Raw genomic sequence first — 22,611 nt, forward strand, 5'->3', positions numbered from 1 at the left:
TCGGGCTTCTGGGCCTTTGCTGCTGATGGAGCTGGTGACTCAGGTGTCAGTAAAAGTGACTGTGCCACCACCCAGACAGCAATAGCAACCTCCCTGCAAGGAAAAGAGGGGGGTTGCCACCCCGTTTCTGTCTGACTGGTTCCTCGCTCCCTTCTGGCTCTTTGTTCACTTTTAAAGTATATTTGGAGTGTTTATTTGCCCAGTTCGGTGTGGCTAAGGAGGGCACAGGGATGTTAATTTTTGTTACTGCTCATCCTTCAGACGTAGCCTGCAAGCTGCAGCCCACGGGCAGCATGGAGGGGCCTGCCCTTTGCGTTTCTCCGGAGGGAACACCCAACACAGAATTTTGTGTGGTCATCCCTTAGGAAATGCAGTAATTCCTATTGGTTTAATTTACCCCTGGAAGCCACTGTAGTGAAATACGGCCACCTGTAAGGGAGAGTGGAGCAAGCACCACGGCTGTACAGGGGAGAGGCCCCAGTTTTAAAGCGGAGACTAGTGGTCAGTCTCTTCAGAAGTGGGGAGGGATTAGGACGTACAAGCCCAGTAGCAGTCTGGTTTATTGCTAGTTGTGTGTTCACGTGTAACTTTATTTTAAAATAATAATAATAATAAAAAGTAATCCTTGAATATTCACTGTGCCATTTCTTCATGGCCACCAAGATTAATTGGGGAATGAAGCAACTGAGGAACCCGAGGCAGCCGCGGCCTGCAAGGCGCACAACATGGCCGCCTCCAGACATGAGGGGTTTGCTGCCTGGGCCCAATTCTCTCCTCTCTCTCCTCTTCCTCCTCCTCCGTGTTTTAATAATTCCTGGGTGACTGAAACTGACCTTGAGGTCAGGAGCCTCCGGTTAACAGCCAGGAAATGCCCTTCCCATTGGTCATTATTGCCTAATTAACAACTTGAAATATTTCACAATAAATCTCAACGACACAAGATGGCCATTTCGAGGGTGGGGGCTGCGGAGCACTTGGCAGCATTTGCATTTAAAAGCCCCCAGTGAGATGCAGAGGGCTGAGTGCATGCCTCAGCTCTTGCTCACCCGGGAGTGGTGCTTCCAGTCTCGCTCACCCTCCGAAGAAAGTTTTCACAAATACAATGGCTAGGAATGACTGGCTTTAAGGCCAGGTATTTCCAACCACTGCCACGGTGCCAGAAAGGGCTTATAAAAGCCAGGAATGAGGAGGCAGGCCTTAGCAGCCCCTTCTCTCCCTCAGACGATGAATTCTTGGCTTGAATCAACACTGGGCTGGCCCGAGCCATGGCGTGCTGGTGGCCTTGAGAGTGGGAGCTATGGCTGGGCCTTCCTCACCTCCAGCCGCCATCCAGGACTGTCAGCCCCAGGGGGTTGCCAATGATGTGGTCCCTATACATAATATTGCGAGGGATAATCCCATTCCAAGGGGTTTCATAGTTTTTGTGGCACGTCGAAGGGGGTGTTAGGAGAGTGGGGTTTGGGAAACGGCCTCCCTCTAGGTGAGGAGGAAGGTAACAGCAGAGGGAATGCCCTGGGTGGCTGGCAGGGGGAAGTAACGCAGGAACTGCTGCGGGGCGAGTGGGCATGAAGGCCAGAGCTAGTAACTGGGTGTCGGGGTGACCTCCGTGGGCTGCTTTAAGGCCCTAATCTGGCAGAAAAGCAACGCATGGAGGGGTCCAGCAAATGCCTGGAACTGGGTCCTGCCTCTGTGAGCCTAAAAGGGGAGAAAGAAGAGACAAAAGACGAAATCCCCTAGTCTTTTGGCACTGGTGAGCAGAGTTGGTTCAGCTACCCACAGCAGAGCAGCCTGAAGCCATGATCATTACAAGCGAACCCCTGCCCTGCCACAGTGTCCAGCAGCACACGTCTGCTGAGCATCAGCAGTGCAAGGACATTTATGTCTGCTGAGATGGAGCACATGGTGTGGTGTGCACCCCAGCACACTGCTTTGTCCTGCCCCACCAGAGATTTTGCCAGTGCCCCAGCCAATTCACCCATTAGAAAATGTAATAAAATTGAACCAACAGAGGGGATTTGCATATGTGAACATGGAATTGCTCATGTGGCACCCAGAAGCCTTCAGAATGGATTTTGCATCTTCTGGCAACACACCTTTATACAGAGGTTTAATACAGAGTGTAGTAAATTTCATAGGTTTTTAACTTCCATCTGTAGGCACTGAGAGTTGCGGTGCTGTATTTACAGTAAAAATGTGTACCATGTGTCAATATAATGAGAGCAGCTTATAGAGCTGCTCCTCATGGAGCTATGGAGGGACCAGGGCAACCACTGGGCTGAGCGCCCTGTAACCACCCGGTTCTTCTGGGGGAGGATCACCAGGTGAGTAAATGTTCTGCCATGTTACACCACCAGAGCAAAAGGGTCAAGCCAAACATGAATACATCTGAAAGAGCATGAACTGCTATTAATGATGCTGAAATGCATATGGATGCAATAGAGCTGAACCCAGTTTTAATGCGTTTTGTGATTTTAGTTTGTTCGTTGTGTGTATTGGGCTGCGGTCAATGTCACTGTTTCCTTTGGATAACCTGAGCGCTCTTATTTGTGTTAACCATCTGCAATAAGGGAAAAATAATAGAAAGAAAAGCCTGTGACTGTTGCATGTCTATGGACAGGAAGAACAGTACAAAGTAACTGATTTTTTGTTGTTGTCGAGAGCATCCATTTAAAAGATGACCAATGGAGAGTACCTCGGGCATCCTGACCCCCCTGTTCCTGGTCTGTCCATCATGGTGCTATTTGAGCTCTGAATAAAAGTGCCTGGGTATTCCTGGGTCATGTTTGCTTTTTCTCAGACCAGTTTCTCAGCTAATGCTTTCAGAAACAGGTTTGGAATAAAGATTTCCATATTTATGTTGCTATTAACATAGATGCATTATAAAACCTAATGAGCTTATGTAACAAATTGCTACATTAGGTTGTTAACAATTCAAGAGAGGATCTGTACTTAGGTAGATAAGAATGGCATTTGCAATGGCACCAGCTACAGTGAAATTACAAGGAGCATCAATTGCATGCTTCACGTAGGCTGTCCTGAGACTGGAGCCTAGAGGTCTCTGGCATGGTCCAAGCCTGCCAACGGGGTGCGTGCGTGCTGAGCCGCGTGCCACTGCGCACCTGCAGCTTCAGTGGGGCGATGGTGCCAGCAGCCTCTGGTCGGGCCCTGCCATGTGTGATGGGCAGCTGATGGAGAGAGGGACGAGATGAGGTGGTGGTGGCAGCCCGGCTCTCGGCAGACCCGGCATCACCTCTTCGCCATCACAGACTTCCTGTGTTGAGCAAGACCCTTAGGGGCATGTCTGCAGAGACCGGAGCTTTCTCTGTTCCTGCTCTGAACTGGCTCGATGTGTCAGCTAGTTTGGGAGGCCGCCAGTCATTGCTCTGCCGGAGCCAGTGAGCCTGCTCCGGTCGGGAATTGGTGTCTCAAGCGCTGCGAGGGCTCCGGGAGCTCCCAGATCACATCTGGCCAGCTTGGGGCAGGGGCAGGGCGAGCTGGAGGTGTTTGTAGCTTGTAGATATGCTTTACATTTCCGTGTTTCCTGCTGCCTGACTATAAACAAGGAAATAGTGCATCCCCAAACTTTTGGGACAGGAAGACGGCATGTTGCTTACATGTGTGGGTAGTGCAGCGCTGGTGAAGACCAACAGAGTGTGGCAGACGTTCAGCCGGTCTGAGACGGCACCTGACGTTCTCTGCCTGCGTGCAGGCACATCCTCATCCTCACTACTGACCAGGCTTGCGGGCACAACACGTTATCCAGAGAAGACAGGGCATGACTTTTAGGAAGGGAGGGCTCAAGGTTTAAAAGAGTAAGTACGCGGAGCCTTCCCCTCCGCAGTTAGTGCAGGCAGTTTGATACGGACAAGTCAATGCACTGCGGCTCTTTGACCCGGTCCCCTGGGAAGGCAGCACTGGCAACCAGCTGTGCAGCAGCAGCGCGAACCCATCCCTCCGTCCCACTCATTGCAAAGCCTCCCTGTGACTATTTACGTGCCACCGCCATTAAGCAGGGCCAGGTTTAGGCTCCAGGAGGCACAGTGGGTTTGATGAGGTTTGGCTCTCTTTGCTGGAAGAAGCCACAGGCATAACTGGCAGCTGGTGCCCTGGGCATGGACAGGCTCTGGGTGCTCCCAGCACGCTGGGGGCTCCATGGGGCTCTGGCCTCCTGGCCACATTTCCCTGGCCTCCAGTGGCTTTATGTGCTGGCTGGGAATGGGCAGACGACACCTGCCCTGCCAGAACAGCACTGTGCCCTGGAAACCTGGGAGCAAACTTGACCCGGTGCGGAGATCTGTGCTGCTCGTGGTGCTGTTGCTCCGAGCAGCTCCTAACCACGCTCCAACAGATTTACAGTCTCGCTGAAACACAAGCAAGGATTCCTTTGGCAAAACTATGCTGGGATAAGCTATGCTGACAGAAGAGCACTTTAGCTGGTGTATTCTGTGTTTACACAAGAGGAGTGCTTTATCGGTCTAGCTATACTAGCAAATCTCCCCTCGGGCTAGTTTGTCTTCTCTCTGCAGCTTCGCTGGGTGGCTGCACCGGCAGAGCCTCCGAGGAGAGATGCATTTGAGGGGCTGCGAGAGCACGGTGGTGCCTGCACGGGCTCTTTGCCAGGCTGCTGCCCGGGGCAGGCGCTGCCCGGCGCTGCGGGATGCGGCTGGGTCAGCCTGGCAGCGCCCCAGCACCGCCCTCGGTGCGGACACGGCGCGCTCCGGGGTAACCCGTAATTTGCATGGGTGCAGCTTGACCTGGTTTGAGCCCATGTCTGCCGCTGGATTTGCATCTGTTCAGCTGAGCTGGTTTTGTTTCGCTGCCGTGATTGTTTTCAATTCTAATGCAGCCGAGGACAAGGAAGTGGTGGCCGTGCTCCTCGCCTCTCAGCACCAGGGCTGGCACTCCGAGGCAGCCGGCCGCCTTGCACCAGCGCGACTCGGGATTGCGAGAACTCTTCCCTGCCCTCAAAGTTCCCTCTCGTTCCTCGATGGGCTCTTGCCCCATGGCTCCCCTGTGCCCAGAGGGAGGGAGCTGCTCCTCTCGTGTCCCCTCCTCACCTTCCTGCAGCTGCAGTCCAAGGCCGTGCTCCCGGGGCTGTTAATCTCGGCGCTCTGGACCACCCTGTCGTCTAACAGCACAAGTTTCATCCGGACCAGGCACTCCTCATGGCTGCCTTCCTGCTGAGTTAGCCGATGCACATGCTTCCAGGCAGCGTTGGTATCACTGTTTTGGGGAGTTTGTTTTGGTGACAACGTGGTGGACCACATCTGGATGCAGTGATGTGGGCGAAAGACATCTCATGCGGCATAAAGCTGCCGGTACCAAGTTAATGTCCACATCTTTTTTAATACGTTTGTACTGGGAAAGTGAATTTGTGCTAGCCGCGTGCTTTGCAGTGACAGATTTTTGTACTAGTGGTAAACGATACAAAGCTGCTTGAACTGTACTGCTGGGTGGCATCAGGACAGGGGCTCCTAAACCCACCGGGACAGGAACACTCGGCTCTTCCCTGAAACACTTTTGGCAGAGATTGGAAATCCAGAAAACACCTTTTTTACCGCATTTAGGCTTCTCAGGACTGGTGCGTGCTGGGCACTTTACTCCAGCAGGCAGACATTTAGCGTAGGAAAAGAGAGAGCTGGGAATCGGGCACGAGAGCCACAGCTGCCTGATCGCAGCGCTGCTCCCGTGCAAAACTCGGGTAGCGACAGCAGTGATGGCACATCTTGGAGCACGAGTCCATGTGTGCAGGAAAGGGGATGACAGAAAAAATGAGAAATCCAAAACTAAAGATGCCTGAAATGCTGCCTGATTTGGATTTGAACTGAAGCACCCACATAGTGTTGCCTCCATTGTATCACTGAATAGCAAGGAGGTTTTTAGTGAAAGGGACATCCCAAATCTGTGTCCCTCTGCAATCATACCTGCATGCAATTAGGGGAACATGGATAAGAGGCTGCTAAGCGGCGTGAATGCTTACACCTTGCAGTATCTCCTTTGTGCCTTTGCAGCAACAGTACTGCATGAAGTTTTGCAAATAATTTTGCCTGGAAAAAACAGAGCTATTAAAAAATCTTCTCCTGCAGATGTTTGCTACAGTTACCATGCAACGTCATCGCGGACTCCTGTCTCTGCAGCTACACCTGCAAAATCCAGTCCTTGAGAATGCAGCTTGGAGCAGGTTTGCAAGAATTTGGAGTTCTTTTGCTGGCACCTGATATTTTGTAATGCTGACAGCCTTTCACTGATGCCTTATTAGTGTGATTATAAATGACAGAGTGCATTAGGTGTAGAGTTTTGACTGATGTAATTTTTGCCAGCAGTTTTGTGTTTTTTGTTTTTTTTTTCCCACAGAGCTCTGCTTCCCCTTGCCATGCAGCAGTGCTGCAGCTCACCAGCTATCAGCAATGGGCAAACGCCACAAAGGAGGAAACATGGTGCCAGCAAAACCTCTGTATTTTCCAGTGCATCACAATTAAGCAAACACTTGGGGTAATCTATTAGCGGGGACATGCAAGGGAAAACAGTGGCCTTGTGATCTTCTTTGCTGCTAAATGATAAAAAAAAAGTCAAAGGGTTTGGACTCTTTGTATTTGTCCCTAAAAGTTTATTTTTTTCCCTCCATGCTTTTCCCCTGTGTGCAATACATTTCAGATTTTGTGCAGCCAGGTTTGGGTGGAGGACTCTGAGGAAGGCTGGCTATTTAGAGGGATTAGAGGTTTTCAAGAATCTAGACTACAGAAGTAAAAGAGTAAGTGAATTTGTTTTCTTTGCTTATTTAAATTGCCCACGGGGAAAATCTTCAGCTTCAACCCACGTGACCCATTTTCTTGACATCGAGGTCAGTTTTCTGATTTCATCATCCCTGTAAGATGACTGGAGAGTGAAAGGTAAGTAGAAAAAAGGTGAGCTGTTCTGTAAATTCCTTTCTTATGTGCACGTACTGGCTGCATCTCTTCTAAACTCCTTTGGTATGTCTTCAAAACCAACTTTTAAAGCTTAATTGGTGTATCTGTTCGGGTTTTAAACCTGATGTGTGTGTATATATAGGTGTATGGAGGGGTGGATAATTTAAAAAACACCCTTGCCAAGTACCCTGAAGGAGCACGGGCTGCACGAGCTGCAGAACCCTCCAAGATGAGACAGAAAAGACCCCTCGTACTGGTGCCCATCTCTATCAGTGGAGAAACCTTCCCCAAACCATCACCTCAGCAGTTGTTTCCTTAAAAGGTGGCGCATCGTTTAAGGTATCGTATAGTCTGCATATGCCCTGAAAGCAGAGGAAAGGGTAAAGAGAGCATCTAATGACATGTTTTTACAGTGCAAATGTAGCTCAGTGACAATGCCTGCTCCTTTTCCCGAAAGGGCAAAAGGAATGGCAGGCTTGTGTTGAAGGAATTGTGTTAGCTGCAGCCTGAATTGCGCTGAGCAATGTGTTTTCAGCTCATTTCTGTGCCTGTATTTGAAATATTTGCTTTTCTGCTGTTTTTGCCTATGGGATTCTTTCTTTTTGTGGTACTGGAGCTTTTATTCTTCTTGTAGTATAAGCAATTAGCTGTAGGAATGTACGATCCATCACAGCTTTAGTTTTTAAAGTATGAATGATGCGCATCGTGCCAAAAGCTGTTTCTCTTCCTGCTTTTCAGAAAAGGGCATAACTCAATATATGTATTCTGATTTCACATTCAGCATTGTGGTGTCCTGATTTTATTTTTTAACGTGGAGTCTGCTTCCTGCTCTAACGACCTGAGCCCAATTACACACACGGTCTAGCAACAACTTCCTTCGGAGCAGCGCTCTGGCTAACAGCAACGGAGCCGATGCCACTGCTGCTCCCGCTGGATGGAAAATGGAGGGAATGAAAAAAAAGAAATTAAATCAGAATATCCCTCCAGCGTGGAGCGATCACACCACTGCAGGCAAAATGTCACAGCTCCAGGAGGTCCTTCAGGACCACTGGGCAGAGATGCAGGGGTCCTGGGGCTGATCCCCCCCCTTTTCCCTGGCAGAGTCTGGCGAGGGACCGTTACCTCTTCCCCTCCCGGTGAGGATGAGGAGCCCGAGGTGCAGAGGAATGCCCAGGGAAGGCAGCAGCCCCGCCGTGGGCACATTTTCTCCTCGCCTCCTGCACAAGCGGGGGCAGGCCGAGGGCACCCGACGGCTCGTCCCCGTCCCCCCCCGGCTGCTTTTTGTTGTCGCCGGGGGCAAACGGCGGGGAGCGAGGGATGCTCCCGGTCCCCGGGGGGGCTCCGGCTGCCCGTGTGATGCTGGGGGCGGGTGCCCAGAGCCACGCTGCACACCCGGGGGAGGGACTGGGGTGGAAGGGGGGGGGGGGGGGGTTAAAACCGCTGCCACCTCCCGGGGGGGCCCCGGGGCACCGCTGGGACCGGGCGGTGGAGCCCGGAGCTTTCGGGCGGCCGCTGCCCTCCCCCGGGGGGGGCAAAGGGCGAGGAAGAGGCCGCCGCCGGCCAGGGAAGCTCCCACGGGGGATGCCCCCCTCTTCCCCCCCCCCTCCTCCCCCCGGGGCGGTGGGAGGGGAGGGGAAACGGCGGAGCGCTGCAAAACCGCCCCAAAGTATCCCGGCGGCGGCGCGGCCCGGGGGGAGCCGTCCTGCGGGGCGGGGACCGCGGATACGGGGAGATGGGGGGGACCCCCAAAAAAATCCCCCCGGGGCTGGGGGCGGCTCCGCTCCCCCCCCTCCGGGGGGGCTTTGGGCGGTGGGGTCCTGCCCCTGGCAGCCCCGCAGGCTCCGCGGGGTGAGGGGGTGGAAAGAGGGGCACACACACACGACATAGGACACACGACACGCGACACTTTCTTGCCGCCCCCCCAGGACCCGGCGTGGAAGGTACAGGAAAGTCTCCGGGGGCCGGGGCAGCGGCTCCCTTTGTAAAGCTCTGCAGGAGCCGAGGCGACAATCCGGACAGGTTGCTGCGGCCTCATTAGGGCTCCAGATATGCATGCGTTTAAATAATTTTTTTAGAGGAAGAGGGATGGAGCTAATTAGCATCCCCACGCTCTCTTGTAATTGCTGCCAAATAGGAAAACTACTGAAAGCGACAGGGGCTCAGCAGCGGGCTCTGGCTCCCCTCCCGAGAGCGAGTTCACACCTGGGGTGCTTTGTGGGCCCCCACGGGACCGTGCAGCCTCGTAAAAGGAGAGGTGTGCGGGAGCAGGCAGCCTCCGGGAAGCAAGAAGCCCCTTCTTCTTGGAAATAGGCGATGCCCGCAAAATACGGGCACTTATTTTAATTTATTTGTATTTTTTTGAGCCGCCACCTGCCAGGAGCCACCTCCCTGGCTGCTCCTCGGGTCTCAGTGCCCGGGGAGGCCGCCGCAACCTCGGGCTCAGCAGCACCGCAGGGGATTCATTTCGGGGAGGGGGCGCTCAAAAAGCATCATTTCTCCCCCTCTCCCCCAAAAAAGGGCCGGAGCTGCCCGGCCGGGGGCCGTTTGCGCTGGCGTTCCCGCAGAGCATCCCTCGACGGCGGCACCGGGGGGCGCAGGGGGAGCCCCCGCGGCCCGGGCGCTGTGAGGGGAGCCGGAGGAGGGAGTGATGTCTGGGAAAGTTTGTAGAGCCCTTCCCCGCTTTTAGCTCCTCGTCTGCTTTCTTGGTTTGTTTTCGAGGAAGCCAAGTGGTTATTTCGGGCGCCTTGTTTAGATAATTTCTTCTACCCCCCTCATCCTCTTCCACTCCTCTCTTTATATGTATTTGATATATGTGTGTAAACAAATAAGGAGAAACTGGATTCATCGGCGCGGTCCTGGCCACCAAAATAAACAAAACGGAGGTGTTCAGACCTTGAAAATGCTCAAGAATGAGAAAATCAGCGTGACGTTTCTGAGCAGAAAGAAAATCCGAGGTTCCGACAAAAATCTCCGACGTTGTTACACACAGTGCGGGACGGCTCTGGGAGGAGGAGAGCTGATCTTCCCAAACCTGGGAAGCTCGACGGCTCCCTTCTTCGTTTCTGTTTAAATCCATCTTGTCCCTTTAATACAAATGAACTTTAAGCTCCCCCTGTCTTTTATTATTTAGATTCCTAGTCTTAATGACGCCAGGAGCAGCGCGAGCACACTCGCTAATAATCGTCGCGAACTGCATTTCAAAGAAACATCCCTGGAAGAAAAACACCGTCGTTAAAAAAAATAAATAGAGACTCCACCAAAAATGATAATGCGGAGTCCCTGCTGATGATGGGCTTAATGCGAGTGCTGCAAATCAGCACCTGCGTGCTAGATAAGGCAGATAACACCTCCAACAGTTACTTGCAGCACCCCCGTCCTCCTCGCTTTATTTTTAGATCGTTCATTTAGTCGGAGGGAGGTGGGTAGGTGGTTTTTTTTTTTTTTTTTTTTTAATATTATTGTTATTATTATTTTTTTCTGCGGTGCTCAGGAAAAAAAAAGGAGGGGGGGTGATGTAGTTTAAGGGGCGAGCCGTGGCTCTGCTCGGGCCTTTACCAGCAGCTCCCCGGGCACACAGATAGCCGACATCTCCGCAGCCAGCCCCGGCCAGGGTCATCCTTTGTCCCTGTCACAATAAACAAACACTTGCTCCTCTCATGTAAATGAGCAGCGATCCGGATGCACCTTAAAACACTGGGAGAAGTCGTTGCTTTTGCAAACGATGTTCATTTTGTCTGACACACAGAAGCGCGCAGATCAAATGGCTGCAGAGAGGTGGCAATTTGGCAGGGCAGCATTTCGGGAGCTCAGATGAAAGTGTGCTTCCAGCTCCCCAAAACGCGGCTCGCCTCCCACCTGGCTCCCCAGCCCCGAGTTGTGCCGAGAAGTTCGGGCAGGGAGGTTTTCGTTAAGGGCTGAAATAACAACGAGGGGAGAGCAGCGCCGCGATTCGCACCGCCTCGCATCGGGGACGCTGAATCAGGGCTGCTTTACCTACGAGGGATCCGAGGCAGCTGCAATAATCTCGCCGGCTAATTAAGGAAATTATACCTTAAACATCGGTAGCTTACAAGTTGTAATCAGTAAGTCAAAACTCTTGACAATTATGCAAATTGCGCTCCGACTGGCGCTCGGACGCTCCGGCGAGGAACTTTTCCCGATTTATTTCGCCCAGAAGCCGCCGGCCCCGTGGCACTTCTGGGGTACGGGCGCTGCAGCTCCCCGCGTGGATTGCAACAAATTCCTTCCACGCGTGTGCGTGGAAAAAAAAAAAATCCTTCCACACCCATTACACCTTCCCCCAAAATAAATAAGAATAAAAAATACTAAAAAAAAAAAAAAAAGAAGCGTGGGGGCACTTCGGGGGGCGGCCCCGCTGCTGCGGGGGGTGCCCACGCGTGCCCCCAGCCCCGCGCGTCCCCCGCGGGGGCGCAGCGCGGCGCGGAAGGAGGGGCCGGGGGCTGCGCGCTCCCTCCTGAGTGGCTGGCGGCCGCGGGTGCCGAGCCATCCCTGGGGAGGAGTTATGATAATCCTATTGCCATTAAGGGCGTCTGGGCAGGGAAAAAAACCCGAGTGACCATTAGAGCGGCGGGTTAGTCCGACAGCAGCCTCCATGCCTGCCAACAACTGAGCTCCGTCCGGGGGGCAGCTCCTCTTCCCCAGCGCCGACGTGGATTTACCGCCCGTGGGGGGGGGCTGAGCTTCTCGGCTGCTTTTTTTTTTTTTTTTTTTTTTTTTTTTTCGGCACCGCACACCTGGGTTGGAGGCTGGACGCCATGTTGTGGAAACTAGCAGATAATGTCAAGTACGAAGAGGATTGCGAGGTGAGAAGAGCGGGAAGGGGGGCGGGTGGGGAACGGGGGGGGGCCGTGGGGGCAGCCCCGAGCCCCCCGGCCGTTGTGCTCCCCCTGCTCGCCTCCAGCCGGGATTCCTCCATTCCCCGAGCCTTTCCTTTTTGCTTTTTTTTTTTTTTTTTTTTCAAACCATTTTCCCCCCTCAAATCCTGGGGAAAAAGGGAAAAAAACCCGGCATCCCCAGCCGGGAGAAAGGAGTCTGTACCCCCCCGCACGTATTAGTGCCTGCAGGCGCAGGGCTGCGCCCCGTGGAGCAAGTCGGAAAAGTAAAAGTTGGGGAAGTGGGGAGCCTCGGGCAGAAGTGGGGGTGCCCATGCAAAAGGGGGGAGCCCCAGCAGAAGGGGGGAGCCCCGGCTGGATCGGGGAGCCCCCTCGGGGCGGCAGGGGCAGGTAGGAGCCGCGGCAGGGCTGCAGCCGTCCCGAACCGCCCTCCCCACGCTTCCATCCCCGGTGGGAGCGGCTCTCACCCCCCGCAGGGTTTGCTCCCGGGTTTTGGGCTCCGACACGGCCGTGCCCTCCCCCGGCTCCGGCAGACGAGCTGTGGGTCCCGGTTCACGCCCCGCTGGGACCCCGATCACTTCTCATTACCCGGCGATGGTATTTTACCGACCGTGGGGCCAGAAGTCGCTGGCGCCCAGGATCGGGTCCATGTGGACGTTAATCTGTGCCTGCCGGGGTTTGGGGCGAAGGGAGGAGCGGGGCCGGCAGCCGTCGGGCGTGGGGGGGCCCTGCCCGGGGCTCGGAGCCGCCACCCCATGGGGGCAGCGTGGGGCTGGGTAAATCGGGCCCCGCCGGTGACTGGGATTATTATTTTTTTAAATGATTCTTTGGAGAAGTTGAGAGCCTCGTGGTGAGGACAGCGGTGGGAACTGGTTCCTAACCCCTTCCCTGCGAGCCGGGCTCATTTCCTGCGCGAAGTGCCGGGGGAAAAAAAAAAAAAAAAGGGGGGGGGGGAGAGCGCCCGGTTTTGGATTGGGGCGGCTTTCCCTCTGCCCCCCGGTGCCAGAAAATGTCCCCGGCTGCCGCCCGGTGCCCCCCACTGACCGCCGCCTCCCTTCTCCCCCCCCCCCCCCCCCCCCCCGTCTGCCTTCCAGGACCGCCACGATGGCAGCAGCAACGGCAACCCGCGGCTCCCGCACCTCTCGGCGGTCAGCCAGCACCTGTACAGCCCGGCCCCGCCGCTCTCCCACTCGGGAGCCTCCGATTTCCAGCCCCCCTACTTCCCCCCGCCCTACCAGCCTCTGCCTTACTCGCAGTCCAGCGACCCCTACTCCCACCTCGGGGACCCCTTCTCCATCAACCCCCTGCACCAGCCGCCGCCGCCGCCCCCCAGCCAGCAGCAGGGCGCTTGGCCCCCCCGGCAGGGCCAGGAGCCGGCCGGCCTCGCCCCCCACGGCCGCCCCGGCCTCGTCCCGCACCTCTCGGCCCTGGAGAGCGGCTCGGCCGGAGGCCGTCGGGAAACGTACCGCCGCTCCGAGCTGCTGCTGCCCCACGGCCACGGCCTCGACGCCTCCGCCCTGGCCGACAACCTGGGCCTCCACGACATGGCCCACCAGATGGAGGAGGTGCAGGTAAGCCTCGGCCCCCCCCCGCCTTTCCCTGTCCCCCGGCTGCCGGAGCCTCCCCCCCGTCCTCCTGCTCACCCCAAATTCTTGCCCCGCACCTTGGGGCGAAGCCCGCCTCTGCCTGTCCGGCCCCAAAGGCCGTGCTCCCCCCCCCCCCCCCCCCGCAGCTCTCGAGGTGAGTGCAACTTTCTCCCCTTTCTCTTTGCAGAACGTGGAGGACCAACACTTGTTAATGCATGACCAGACGGTCATTAGGAAAGGTCAGTGAGGGGGCCCTGCGCCGCCCCCCGGGTTATGGGGGGGTCCCCGTGGGGATCGGGGCGGCCGAGGCTTGGGGCAGCCCCCGGGGGGGGTCCCGGCCCCTCTGCCGTGGCCACCGCAGCGTGCCCGTGGGCCGGGGGAGAGCAGCACCCGGGGGGCTCCTTGTTTTTTTTTTTTTTTTTCCCCCTTTAACTTCTTCCCCAGCCTCGGAAAGGGACTCGGTCGGCATGAGCCTGCTCGGATAGACCGTAACCGGAGCGGTTTTGTGGCCGGGGTCCTGAGGAGGAAGGGCGTATTGACTCAATTTAGGCGGACGGTCGTGTAGGGTTGGGTTGCCTTTTTTTTTTTTTTCTGCTTTTGTTTTTAAACAAATTTGTGCTTTGAAAAAAAAAAAAAAAAATCAGTGGAAGTTTCCTCCAGAAGACTTCAAACAAATACCTAACTGAGGAAAAGCAGAAGTGTTTGGCAGAGCGCTGATTGCTGCGTTTAGCTCATGGGAGAATTATTCCGCTGTCAGATGCGGCACCAAAGCCCTTGCCCCCTCCAGGGACCAAGGCAGACCTCGGCTCTTTTTAACCCTTTCCGAGCGGCGCCAGCAGCCCCCGGCTGGGGCTCAGCGGGTGGGCGACGGAGGAGCGGGCTGGCTGCGGGCTGTGCCCCTGCCAAGCCTCTGCCGGCCCTGCGCACCCAGCCGCCGAAGCCGTTCCCCAGCGGGGCTTTACTTTCAGTTCGGCAGCCCTGTTGTGCTGTCTGGTATGAATTTGCCGGGATTAAATTCCCGGTGGAAGGGGAGCCCGGCAGTAGCTGGGAGGCTTCTCCCGCCCCGGGTTGCTGCCAGCAGCCGAGGGATGCGGATTTGTTGCCTCTATCGGGCTCTTTATAGGACTGGATCTGCTAACTTAAATACCACATTTTTTCAGTATTGTTTTTGGGGGGTGCCTTGTGTATTTTTTTTTTCGGTTTTGTTTTAAGAAGGATATTTAGTTGCGTTCGGCAGCTCCTTGAACTGGAGCGTGGAGGAGACCGCTGGTGTTCGGGGACTGGGTCGTGGGGAGCGTTTAGTGCCAAACGAAATCCCATCTCCTGGTCTGTCCTCGTACAAAGAATATTCACTTGCCACTCCGTATTTATTTTTCCCTTTCCTAAAATACCTGCTTTCCCTCCTGCAGGTCCCATTTCCTTAACGAAAAACAGTGCTCTGAGTCTCCCCTGCCAAAAGGATGGATTAATCGGAGTGGTCATAAACCCCAACGAAGTGTTCTGTTCGGTTCCGGGGAGGCTCTCCCTCCTGAGCTCCACGTCCAAATACAAAGTGACAGTAGCAGAGGTTCAGAGACGGCTCTCGCCCCCGGAGTGCCTCAATGCCTCTCTGCTAGGAGGAGTACTCAGAAGGTAGGCTGCGACCCCTGCTCCCAGCCGTCCGCACTGGGGCTGTTTGCGATCCTTTTTTTTTTCCCCCCCCTGCGCCTGGTGTGTGTGGTTGCGGCCAGATTAGCACAATGACGAGCTAAGAAAGCCTTTTATCAAACTTCAGATTTTTCAGAAGCCCAACAACGCTGAATCCTAATTGGCTTTGGAAATAAAACTTCTTTGCACTTCTGCCACTTCTCGGAGAGAAGTGCTATTAACAGCTCTGACAGCAATTCTCATTCGCTGTTGAAAATCGGATTTTTGTCTCTTAAAACTGCTCGTGGAGCTTTCTTCTTCCTGTGACGAACTGTCTCCCCATGGAATGATTTTTGGATTAAATCTCGTGATCTTGTTGCATCGTTACAAGGAGACTTCGTGTGTCCTTTTTTTGCACACACTTTTAATTTGGTTTGTGATCATTCTACAGCTGCTGGTTTCAGTGGTGCAGTCTGAAACATTTTGATTTTGACCTCTGCTGTGTTTCATCCTGGCTGGTTTGTAGTAAAGCATTTTAAAAGTAGGTCACTTGAAAAGAGAGCCTGTTTTTTATCTTACCCCCAGTAGAACCTTATTGAATGTCAGTAACTGGAATTTCTCATCTTTTTTTTTTTTTAAACAAAACAAAAAAGTCCCCTGAAGATAAATAAAGCCTTTTTTTTCCCCCCTAATTACAGAGCCAAATCTAAAAATGGCGGCAGATCATTAAGGGAAAAACTGGATAAAATTGGCTTGAACCTTCCAGCTGGTAGAAGGAAAGCTGCAAATGTGACACTATTGACATCTTTGGTGGAAGGTCAGTCTTGAACGTGTCTTAAAAATAAACTTCCTTTCCCTTGTGTACAGCTTTTATCCTCCAGGCAAAGCGTGGAAGGGCTGGGAAGTTGATGAACTCAATAGATGGGGGGGGGGGTTCCACGTGTTTATAGTTGACAGTGAGCGTGCTGGGGACGGGGCAGCAGGTACCTGCTGAGGTGCCTTTGGGGGGCTCCTCGCCCCCCTGCTGTCAGTCGGGTCTCCCAGCCCCGCTGTGCCGAGCACCAGCCGCGGGCCAGGATGGCATCCCTCCCTCGTGGGCACCAGGCTCTGCGAAACGCCTGGGTTGTCCAGTCTGTTTTCTGAGGTTGTTTGGGGTTTTGTTAAGGGAAGGCGAAAGGGGTGAAACCCGGCACATCGCAGGGTTTGGTTCCCTACTGGGAAACCTGAAGTCCGCGGCAGCTGCCTGCAATGCCTGGCCTTACCTCTGCGGTATCCTCAGAAGCTTTTCTCATAAACAAGCATATAAAGTGAGATTTATAGCTTTTGACTTCCTGATGGGAAACTGGAGCCCCTTTAATCTGTAACATGCTATGTGGACCCTCTCAGTTAAGCTGACGGCAGGGTGTATTTACGTGTCTGTGTGGGGTTATGTTTTGTGCTGCTGTTGAAAGCAGCTCCTGGTAGTGGTACAACTTAATAGGAGCAGAAGCAGCAGTTGAAACATGACAAATGATCCAACAATACCTTGCTGCTATTTCATTTCTGCATGAGCTGAAATAATACGGCAACTTCCATTTAAAACCTTATTTTGGAAGTTGGATTTAAGAGCTGCCCGAGAGGCTATGTGCGTGTGCATGCACACGTGTGTGTTACAGGTACAGCCTGATGATGTCAGCCCAGTGTTTTTGTGCATGATGGAATTGCCTTAATGAAAAAAGCTGTGTAGTTATAAACCTTCCAATTTTATTTTTATATGAACATTGTTATTATAAAGGAGCTAGAAAATGTACTAAAAAATCGTTACATCGGTGGAATTTAGTTGCAAGTTTTTTTAAATATCAGTGGGAAATTTGTTATAGGCTAAATTCTAGTCTTTGCTAAGCAGTGAATCTGCATTGAAACAAAAGAAAAGCTTTTTCCAGTAAAGGGAAGGGAATTCTTTTTCATAGCTGTCATCACATAGTGTTGTTGTTTTTTTTTTTCATGATGCAAATTTACCAAGGAACACTGATCTATTGATTAGAAAATGGTAATGAATGGTGTGGTGAAAAATAGATGTGTCCCTTTCTAAAAGAGTAAATTCTTGAAATCTATTCCCCTGCTTTGCTTAATTTCCCCGATCTCCTTATAATAAATAAACACTTCAACATTTAATAACTATTCCCTTCTGCCCACGCCAGGTGAAGCTGTACATCTTGCCCGTGACTTCGGTTATGTATGCGAGACAGAGTTTCCTTCCAAAGCAGTGGCCGAATATTTAACTAGACCACACATGGGCCGCAACGAAATGGCGAACAGGAAGAATATGCTTCTTGCTGCAAAGTAAGTTTTCTGGCTTTGCATTATTTTCCCTCTTTTTTAAAGGTGGTTTTGTCTGACCATGAGTATCTGTGGTTGTGGACAGTTTGCTACATTTTCATGTGTAATTGTAATCAGGGAGAGGAAACAATTCTTGCTTGGTTTTGGTTTGAATTCAACTATGACAGCAGTTATTTTAGTCTGAACCAATAATAATAATAACCCTGTATGGTAATTCTAAAGCAGTTTGGACCACTTTTTGTTGTTGTTGTTTGTTTCTTTTAAACAGTAGTAAAAAAAAAAAAAAATCCAAGTCTTTAACCAGGGTAGCTGTATCTCTAGGAAAAAGATGTCCCTAGGTGAGACAGGGCTGAGGACCTGGGGGGCAGGTGTGGCAGAGGAACTTGAACTGGGACGGGACTGGGAGCTGGTGGTTGCCCTGCCTGCGTGCGTGCAGCCCAGAGAGGCAGAGACATGTGCACCTCCGCGGCGAGTTACTGGTGGGCACACCGGGTGCAAGGCAAGCTCGGCCACTGTGTCCTTGTAGCTGCTGTTTTTGGCAACAGCATTCCCCCGCGGGACTCTAGGGATCAAAGTGTGGGTAGTCCCATTTTGGTATCAAAGCTGAAGATCTTTAGTTCAGTGAAAGGCAACATTTAGCAGATGTGAGAAGTCCCTGTTCTTAACTAAGTTCGTACTATAAATCCTGGTGAACAGGGGAAGGGTAAAGGAGAAGCTTTGTTAGAGCTGTTCTGCAGACACTTGTATCTGTAAATAGAGCATTTACTGAACAGGTCCCTGGTAGGAAATACCTGTGTTTAGCTGTGCTTATCTTACACCAGTGGCTAGAGAGCTCACTGTCCCCTTCCCACACTGACGTTTAACCAAAGCCCATAGATTATGATCCATCCTGGTCTGAGATGTTTTCTGGTTTGGGCTGGTGCAATTTCTTGCTTTGAAAGCACTGTCACTGTGCAGAGGATCCGAGAAAAGCCTGGTTAAACTGATGAGAAGAGTTGTTTTGACTTTGCTTGTATTAGGCAAGCAAAATCCTGCCCCGTGCAGGGGTTCCACATTCCTCCTGGTGCTGAATTAATCCATCAATCTTTCCCTGAAAAAGAAACCTCCTTTACCAAGACTATATTTCATAGAAATATATTGTTTCTCTTATAGCTTAAACCTTATGCTTATTGAACATGAGCCCTTTGGCTCTTTAGAATTATTATTGGTATTGTTATTAACCCTAATAGCAGGCATCTTTTGGAAGATGTTTGTGATTTGAGAAATTCTGATAAAGTGATGATTCTGTTAGGATTGCTCATCTCCAGTGAAATCACATCAAGGGGACAGATTTACAAGCAGCAAACAACATATGCTGGAGCGTTATTAACCATTCGTGTTTTGCCAGGCATATGTGTTCGTGTTTGCAGGATCAGGGCCTAGGTCTCTATGAGAGAGGGGATGTACGTACAACATGCACAACTAGATTGGATCTCCTCTTCAGCTGCTTTAGTCTCTCTAAATCGCGTAACTACAGCTGTGGAAGTTCTCAGAGAAACTAGCCCTACATCCCAGCCCTCCCTGAAAATCTAGAGCAAATGATGCCGAGCCAGCCAGACAGCAGAGGTGGAGAGATTATTCTGCAGCGTGGGTATGTGTTTGTGTGACACAGATAAAACAGAAGGTTTGTCAGATGCCAATACTAATAAATGAGCTTTAATTTTGGACTGTGGAGAACACTGCTGTCTTGCTGTTGATGGAGTAATGAATATCTGAAAACTTTAAATTCCCACGTAACGGCCAAATAGTTGACGTGGTTTTTTTTCTCCATTATTTTTATTTATTTGTTTTTGCACAAATTCCTACCGTGGTATAAAGTGAGGTCACTTTGTGTCTTGCAGGCAGATTTGTAAGGAATTCACAGACCTCCTCACTCAGGACAGAACTCCTCTTGGAAACACGAGACCTAGTCCCATCTTGGACCCTGGCATCCAGGGCTGTTTGACTCATTTTAGCCTGATCACACATGGCTTTGGGAGTGCTGCCATCTGTGCTGCCATGACATCCGTCCAGAACTACCTAAATGAAGCATTAAAAATAGCAGACAAAACATACATGAACGCTGGCGACCAGAGCCCTGCAGAGACCAACAAAACCATCGATAAAATGGATAAGCACAGGAAATAAAAGGAGAGAAACCAGACTTTAAACTCTTCCTCCTTAACACAGACTGGGATCTTCTTGCCGGGGGAACGTAGAAATTTGGGTACTTTTTTTTTTTTTTAAATAAGAAAGGGAAAACAAGGAAAAAAAATCATCTTATTCAGGATCTTCACTCCTCCTGGATCCATGAGACAAGTCTTTCTAAAAGCTGCAGTATCCCTTATCTGTGGAAGCAATTACCAGAAGATAAGTACTTGGTACAGGTGTACTGACATCCTTTGCTGTAAAAGTGGTGCTATAAGGGTTTGGATGGATATATGCAAAAAGATATATTTAGATTTCTTTTCCACATCTAAGTATCTAGAGGTGACCAGCTTCGTGTATAGCTTTTAAGATACAGATTTTAGATGGAAGTCAATTTGTTATCAGATAAAAATATCAGGGTTTTATTCTCTCTTAACGCAACAGTAACAATAAAGCAGTATTAAATAATGGTATATAGATTTATGTACATTAATTTTTTTTTATAAACACCTGAAAATAGTAAGATTATTCTTTTCTTTCTTTTTTCCCCCTTTATTTGCAGATTACCATAGGAGAGTACTAAAACCCTGGTAAATGTAAAATTATCTGATGGCATTTGACATGCTTATTTTTATGGAAATATTCAGGCTTTTAAAAACTGCAGTAATGTTGGCTGCAGTTGATATTATCTTGATATTTTTTTAACAAGGAATAGTTGAAAATGAAAATGCTTTTAGAAAATTCACTTTCTGTGTTTAAGGATATTGCAGCTTTATTGACATATTTATATTGTCTTGTTTTTAAATTGGGGGGGAAACTTGAAAGAATAGGCACATAACTTTTTTTTTGAACTTTTTTTTTTGCCTATTAAGGCCAAAAAATATTTCCAGGGAGGCTTTATGCGTACTAAGGGAAGCAGTGTGTTGAATGTAAATATTTATTTATGTGTAATTTAATCGGATTTGTAAATAATGGTGAACTTTTTAATACTTTTTTTTTATAAATGGGTTTCAAATTTTAATTTTGGTAAGTATTTCAAAGGTAATGGGTAAGCTAAACATATCTTTAGGTTTATGCACAGGTATGTTATACAGGGTATTTAAGATTTGTTTTTTAAAAAATATCTCAATTCTTGCCACTGAAGATTAAATCTAATCTGAGGTGTATGTTCACAAAGCAATAATTTTGTGCATCATTCACCTGACAACTGACTAGACATGCAAAATGAGTGTGTGAGTTAGTGTGTATGTGAATAATGGAGGTTCTGAACTATCTTTACATATTTGTAAATGTTCCCAATATAATTCTGATGTATATGATAACCATATAATAAAAATATTCTGGATAGAAGCATGGAATGTTTTATTAACTGAAAACGGTTTTTTCTTTCTATACTTTGGGAATGTGGGGTGAGTAGCACTAGAGGACATAATGTATTGAGTCATAATTGCAGCACTTTGTTCAGATTAACAGAACAGAAATATAGAGCTGTTTGCCAGTAAAACTAATGGTTTCAATTAAACATGCTATGTATCTCCAAGAATATTTTTTTTTCTTCCTAAGATGTCATTATCATGCTAGCTGCCTATTTAAATAAAACACAAACTAAAATCTAAACACAAACTGCAAGGCTTCCTCTAAATAAAAGTCAATCTTACCATCTTTGTCTTCCAGTGCATCTGACTTTATTAGAATAATCTGTCTCTAATGATAAATATTTGCAAAATCTTGGCATGTGAAATTTGATAGATCTACCATCTGGTTTCAGCCCACTGTTACTGCTGTTAGGAATTTTACAGCATTTTGCAGAAAATCCCCAACATGCTCTGTGGTGGTGGTGGTGGTGAGGCAGGATCTAAGGCTTGCAGTGGCATTCATTGTCTCGGATGCAAAACAGCCAAACCTTCCCAACTAGAAACGTTTCAGTGTTCTCCCTCTAGAACAGGAGGAACTTGAACTTGGGCTTTATGCTCTCCTTGGCATTTCAACACCAGATCAATCCATCTGGCACGTGGCTAGGGCAAACACTACAAATGGTGCCACTGGATGTAACTGTGAGTAAGACTTTGGTTCAGATCACAGCAGCGTTTTCTTCACAGGTGTGGAGAAGGGGCAATATGTACAATTTTCAAATTCATTGTTTATAAATTCCATATTCTCAATATTCTGACTCTAATTGGTAAAGGCAAACTGATGAAGGTATGCAGGAAGAAGAAAAGATAGGAAAGCTCAAAGAAATGAATGAATTTGTTATATCAGTGGTGAGCTGTGGGGGAAAAAAAAAAATGTTTGAGTTGCAATCCAGTTCTCTTCTAGAGAAGTGTGAAATTCCAGTCTGCATTTGCTAGGCCCATTGTACCTTTTGAGAAAAGAGCATTTTGGACAATCTGTAGCCACAGGTGTACCTAGGACATATGATGGCTTACAGAACTTGAAAAATATAGCCCAAATATATAATTATATTTCATTGATATATACAGAAATATGCTAGGTATGATAAGAGCTAAAGGACAATTGTTGTTTAGACAATGCAATGCTAGGTGTTTTTTTTTTTTTTTTTCCGTTTCTGCTATTGGACTGCTTATACTGCATATATAGTAAGATATTTTAGCTACCAGACAATGGAATCTTGCTTTTTTATTAATGCACAAAACCAGGCTCTGAAATAATTGCCCCTTGGGATAGGAAATAAGGATGTTTCCATTTATTCCTGCGTGCATTCAAGCAAAGCCAGTCAATTGTCTAATGTACTGACTTGGGTTCTATTTATATGTTTGGAACACTAGAAATACTGAGTTTCCATTACCTTAATGCTTTTCCTCTACTGTATATTTTTGATGGTACATTATTTTGAGACTCAACTACCTCAAATGCTATGCCAGTAATATGAAAGGACAATGTCTTCTGCTCCATTCACACTAAACTCTGACCTGAACTTGTCTGTCATCTGAAATGATTAATCTGAGGAACGTGTAATAGGTTAGTAACTTCCTGGGAAAGCTAAAAAGTAGTTAGCTGAACACACAAAGTGTTTTGTTTTGTTCTCCCTTGATCTTCAAATCCCTATGCATGGTACTGCTTTTACAAGATTGTCCCTGAGTTGGCTAAAACAAAAAGGCTGAATGCAGCACTCTTCTGAGTTAAGCTTTTCAT

At 49.9% G+C, this 22,611-nt stretch overlaps 1 protein-coding gene and 1 long non-coding RNA gene across 2 annotated transcripts; both read left to right on the forward strand.

Moving 5' to 3' along the window:
* The first annotated feature begins 562 nt into the window (after positions 1–562).
* Positions 563–8,192, forward strand: LOC121079190. Its single transcript, XR_005824925.1, has 3 exons — positions 563–2,321; positions 6,087–6,181; positions 6,355–8,192. It is a non-coding gene; the product is annotated as an uncharacterized LOC121079190 (long non-coding RNA).
* Positions 8,193–11,457: 3,265 nt separating this feature from the next.
* On the forward strand, positions 11,458–21,116 carry TFAP2C (transcription factor AP-2 gamma). Its single transcript, XM_040576038.1, has 7 exons — positions 11,458–11,731; positions 12,856–13,332; positions 13,535–13,586; positions 14,757–14,979; positions 15,672–15,790; positions 17,154–17,295; positions 19,173–21,116. Exons 1-7 carry the CDS (start codon positions 11,684–11,686, stop codon positions 19,456–19,458), a joined length of 1,347 nt encoding a protein of 448 aa, XP_040431972.1. The 5' UTR covers positions 11,458–11,683; the 3' UTR covers positions 19,459–21,116.
* Positions 21,117–22,611: the final 1,495 nt, after the last annotated feature.

This window comes from Cygnus olor, chromosome 16 (genome assembly GCF_009769625.2).
Source record: "Cygnus olor isolate bCygOlo1 chromosome 16, bCygOlo1.pri.v2, whole genome shotgun sequence".
NCBI classification, from domain to species: domain Eukaryota; kingdom Metazoa; phylum Chordata; class Aves; order Anseriformes; family Anatidae; genus Cygnus; species Cygnus olor.

Coding starts and splice junctions, on each gene's coding strand:
- TFAP2C (XM_040576038.1), top strand. CDS start 11,684: ATGTTGTGGAAACTAGCAGATAATGTCAAGTACGAAGAGGATTGCGAG. Junction 11,732..12,855: donor AGTACGAAGAGGATTGCGAG/GTGAGAAGAGCG, acceptor TCTGCCTTCCAG/GACCGCCACGATGGCAGCAG. Junction 17,296..19,172: donor AATATGCTTCTTGCTGCAAA/GTAAGTTTTCTG, acceptor TGTGTCTTGCAG/GCAGATTTGTAAGGAATTCA.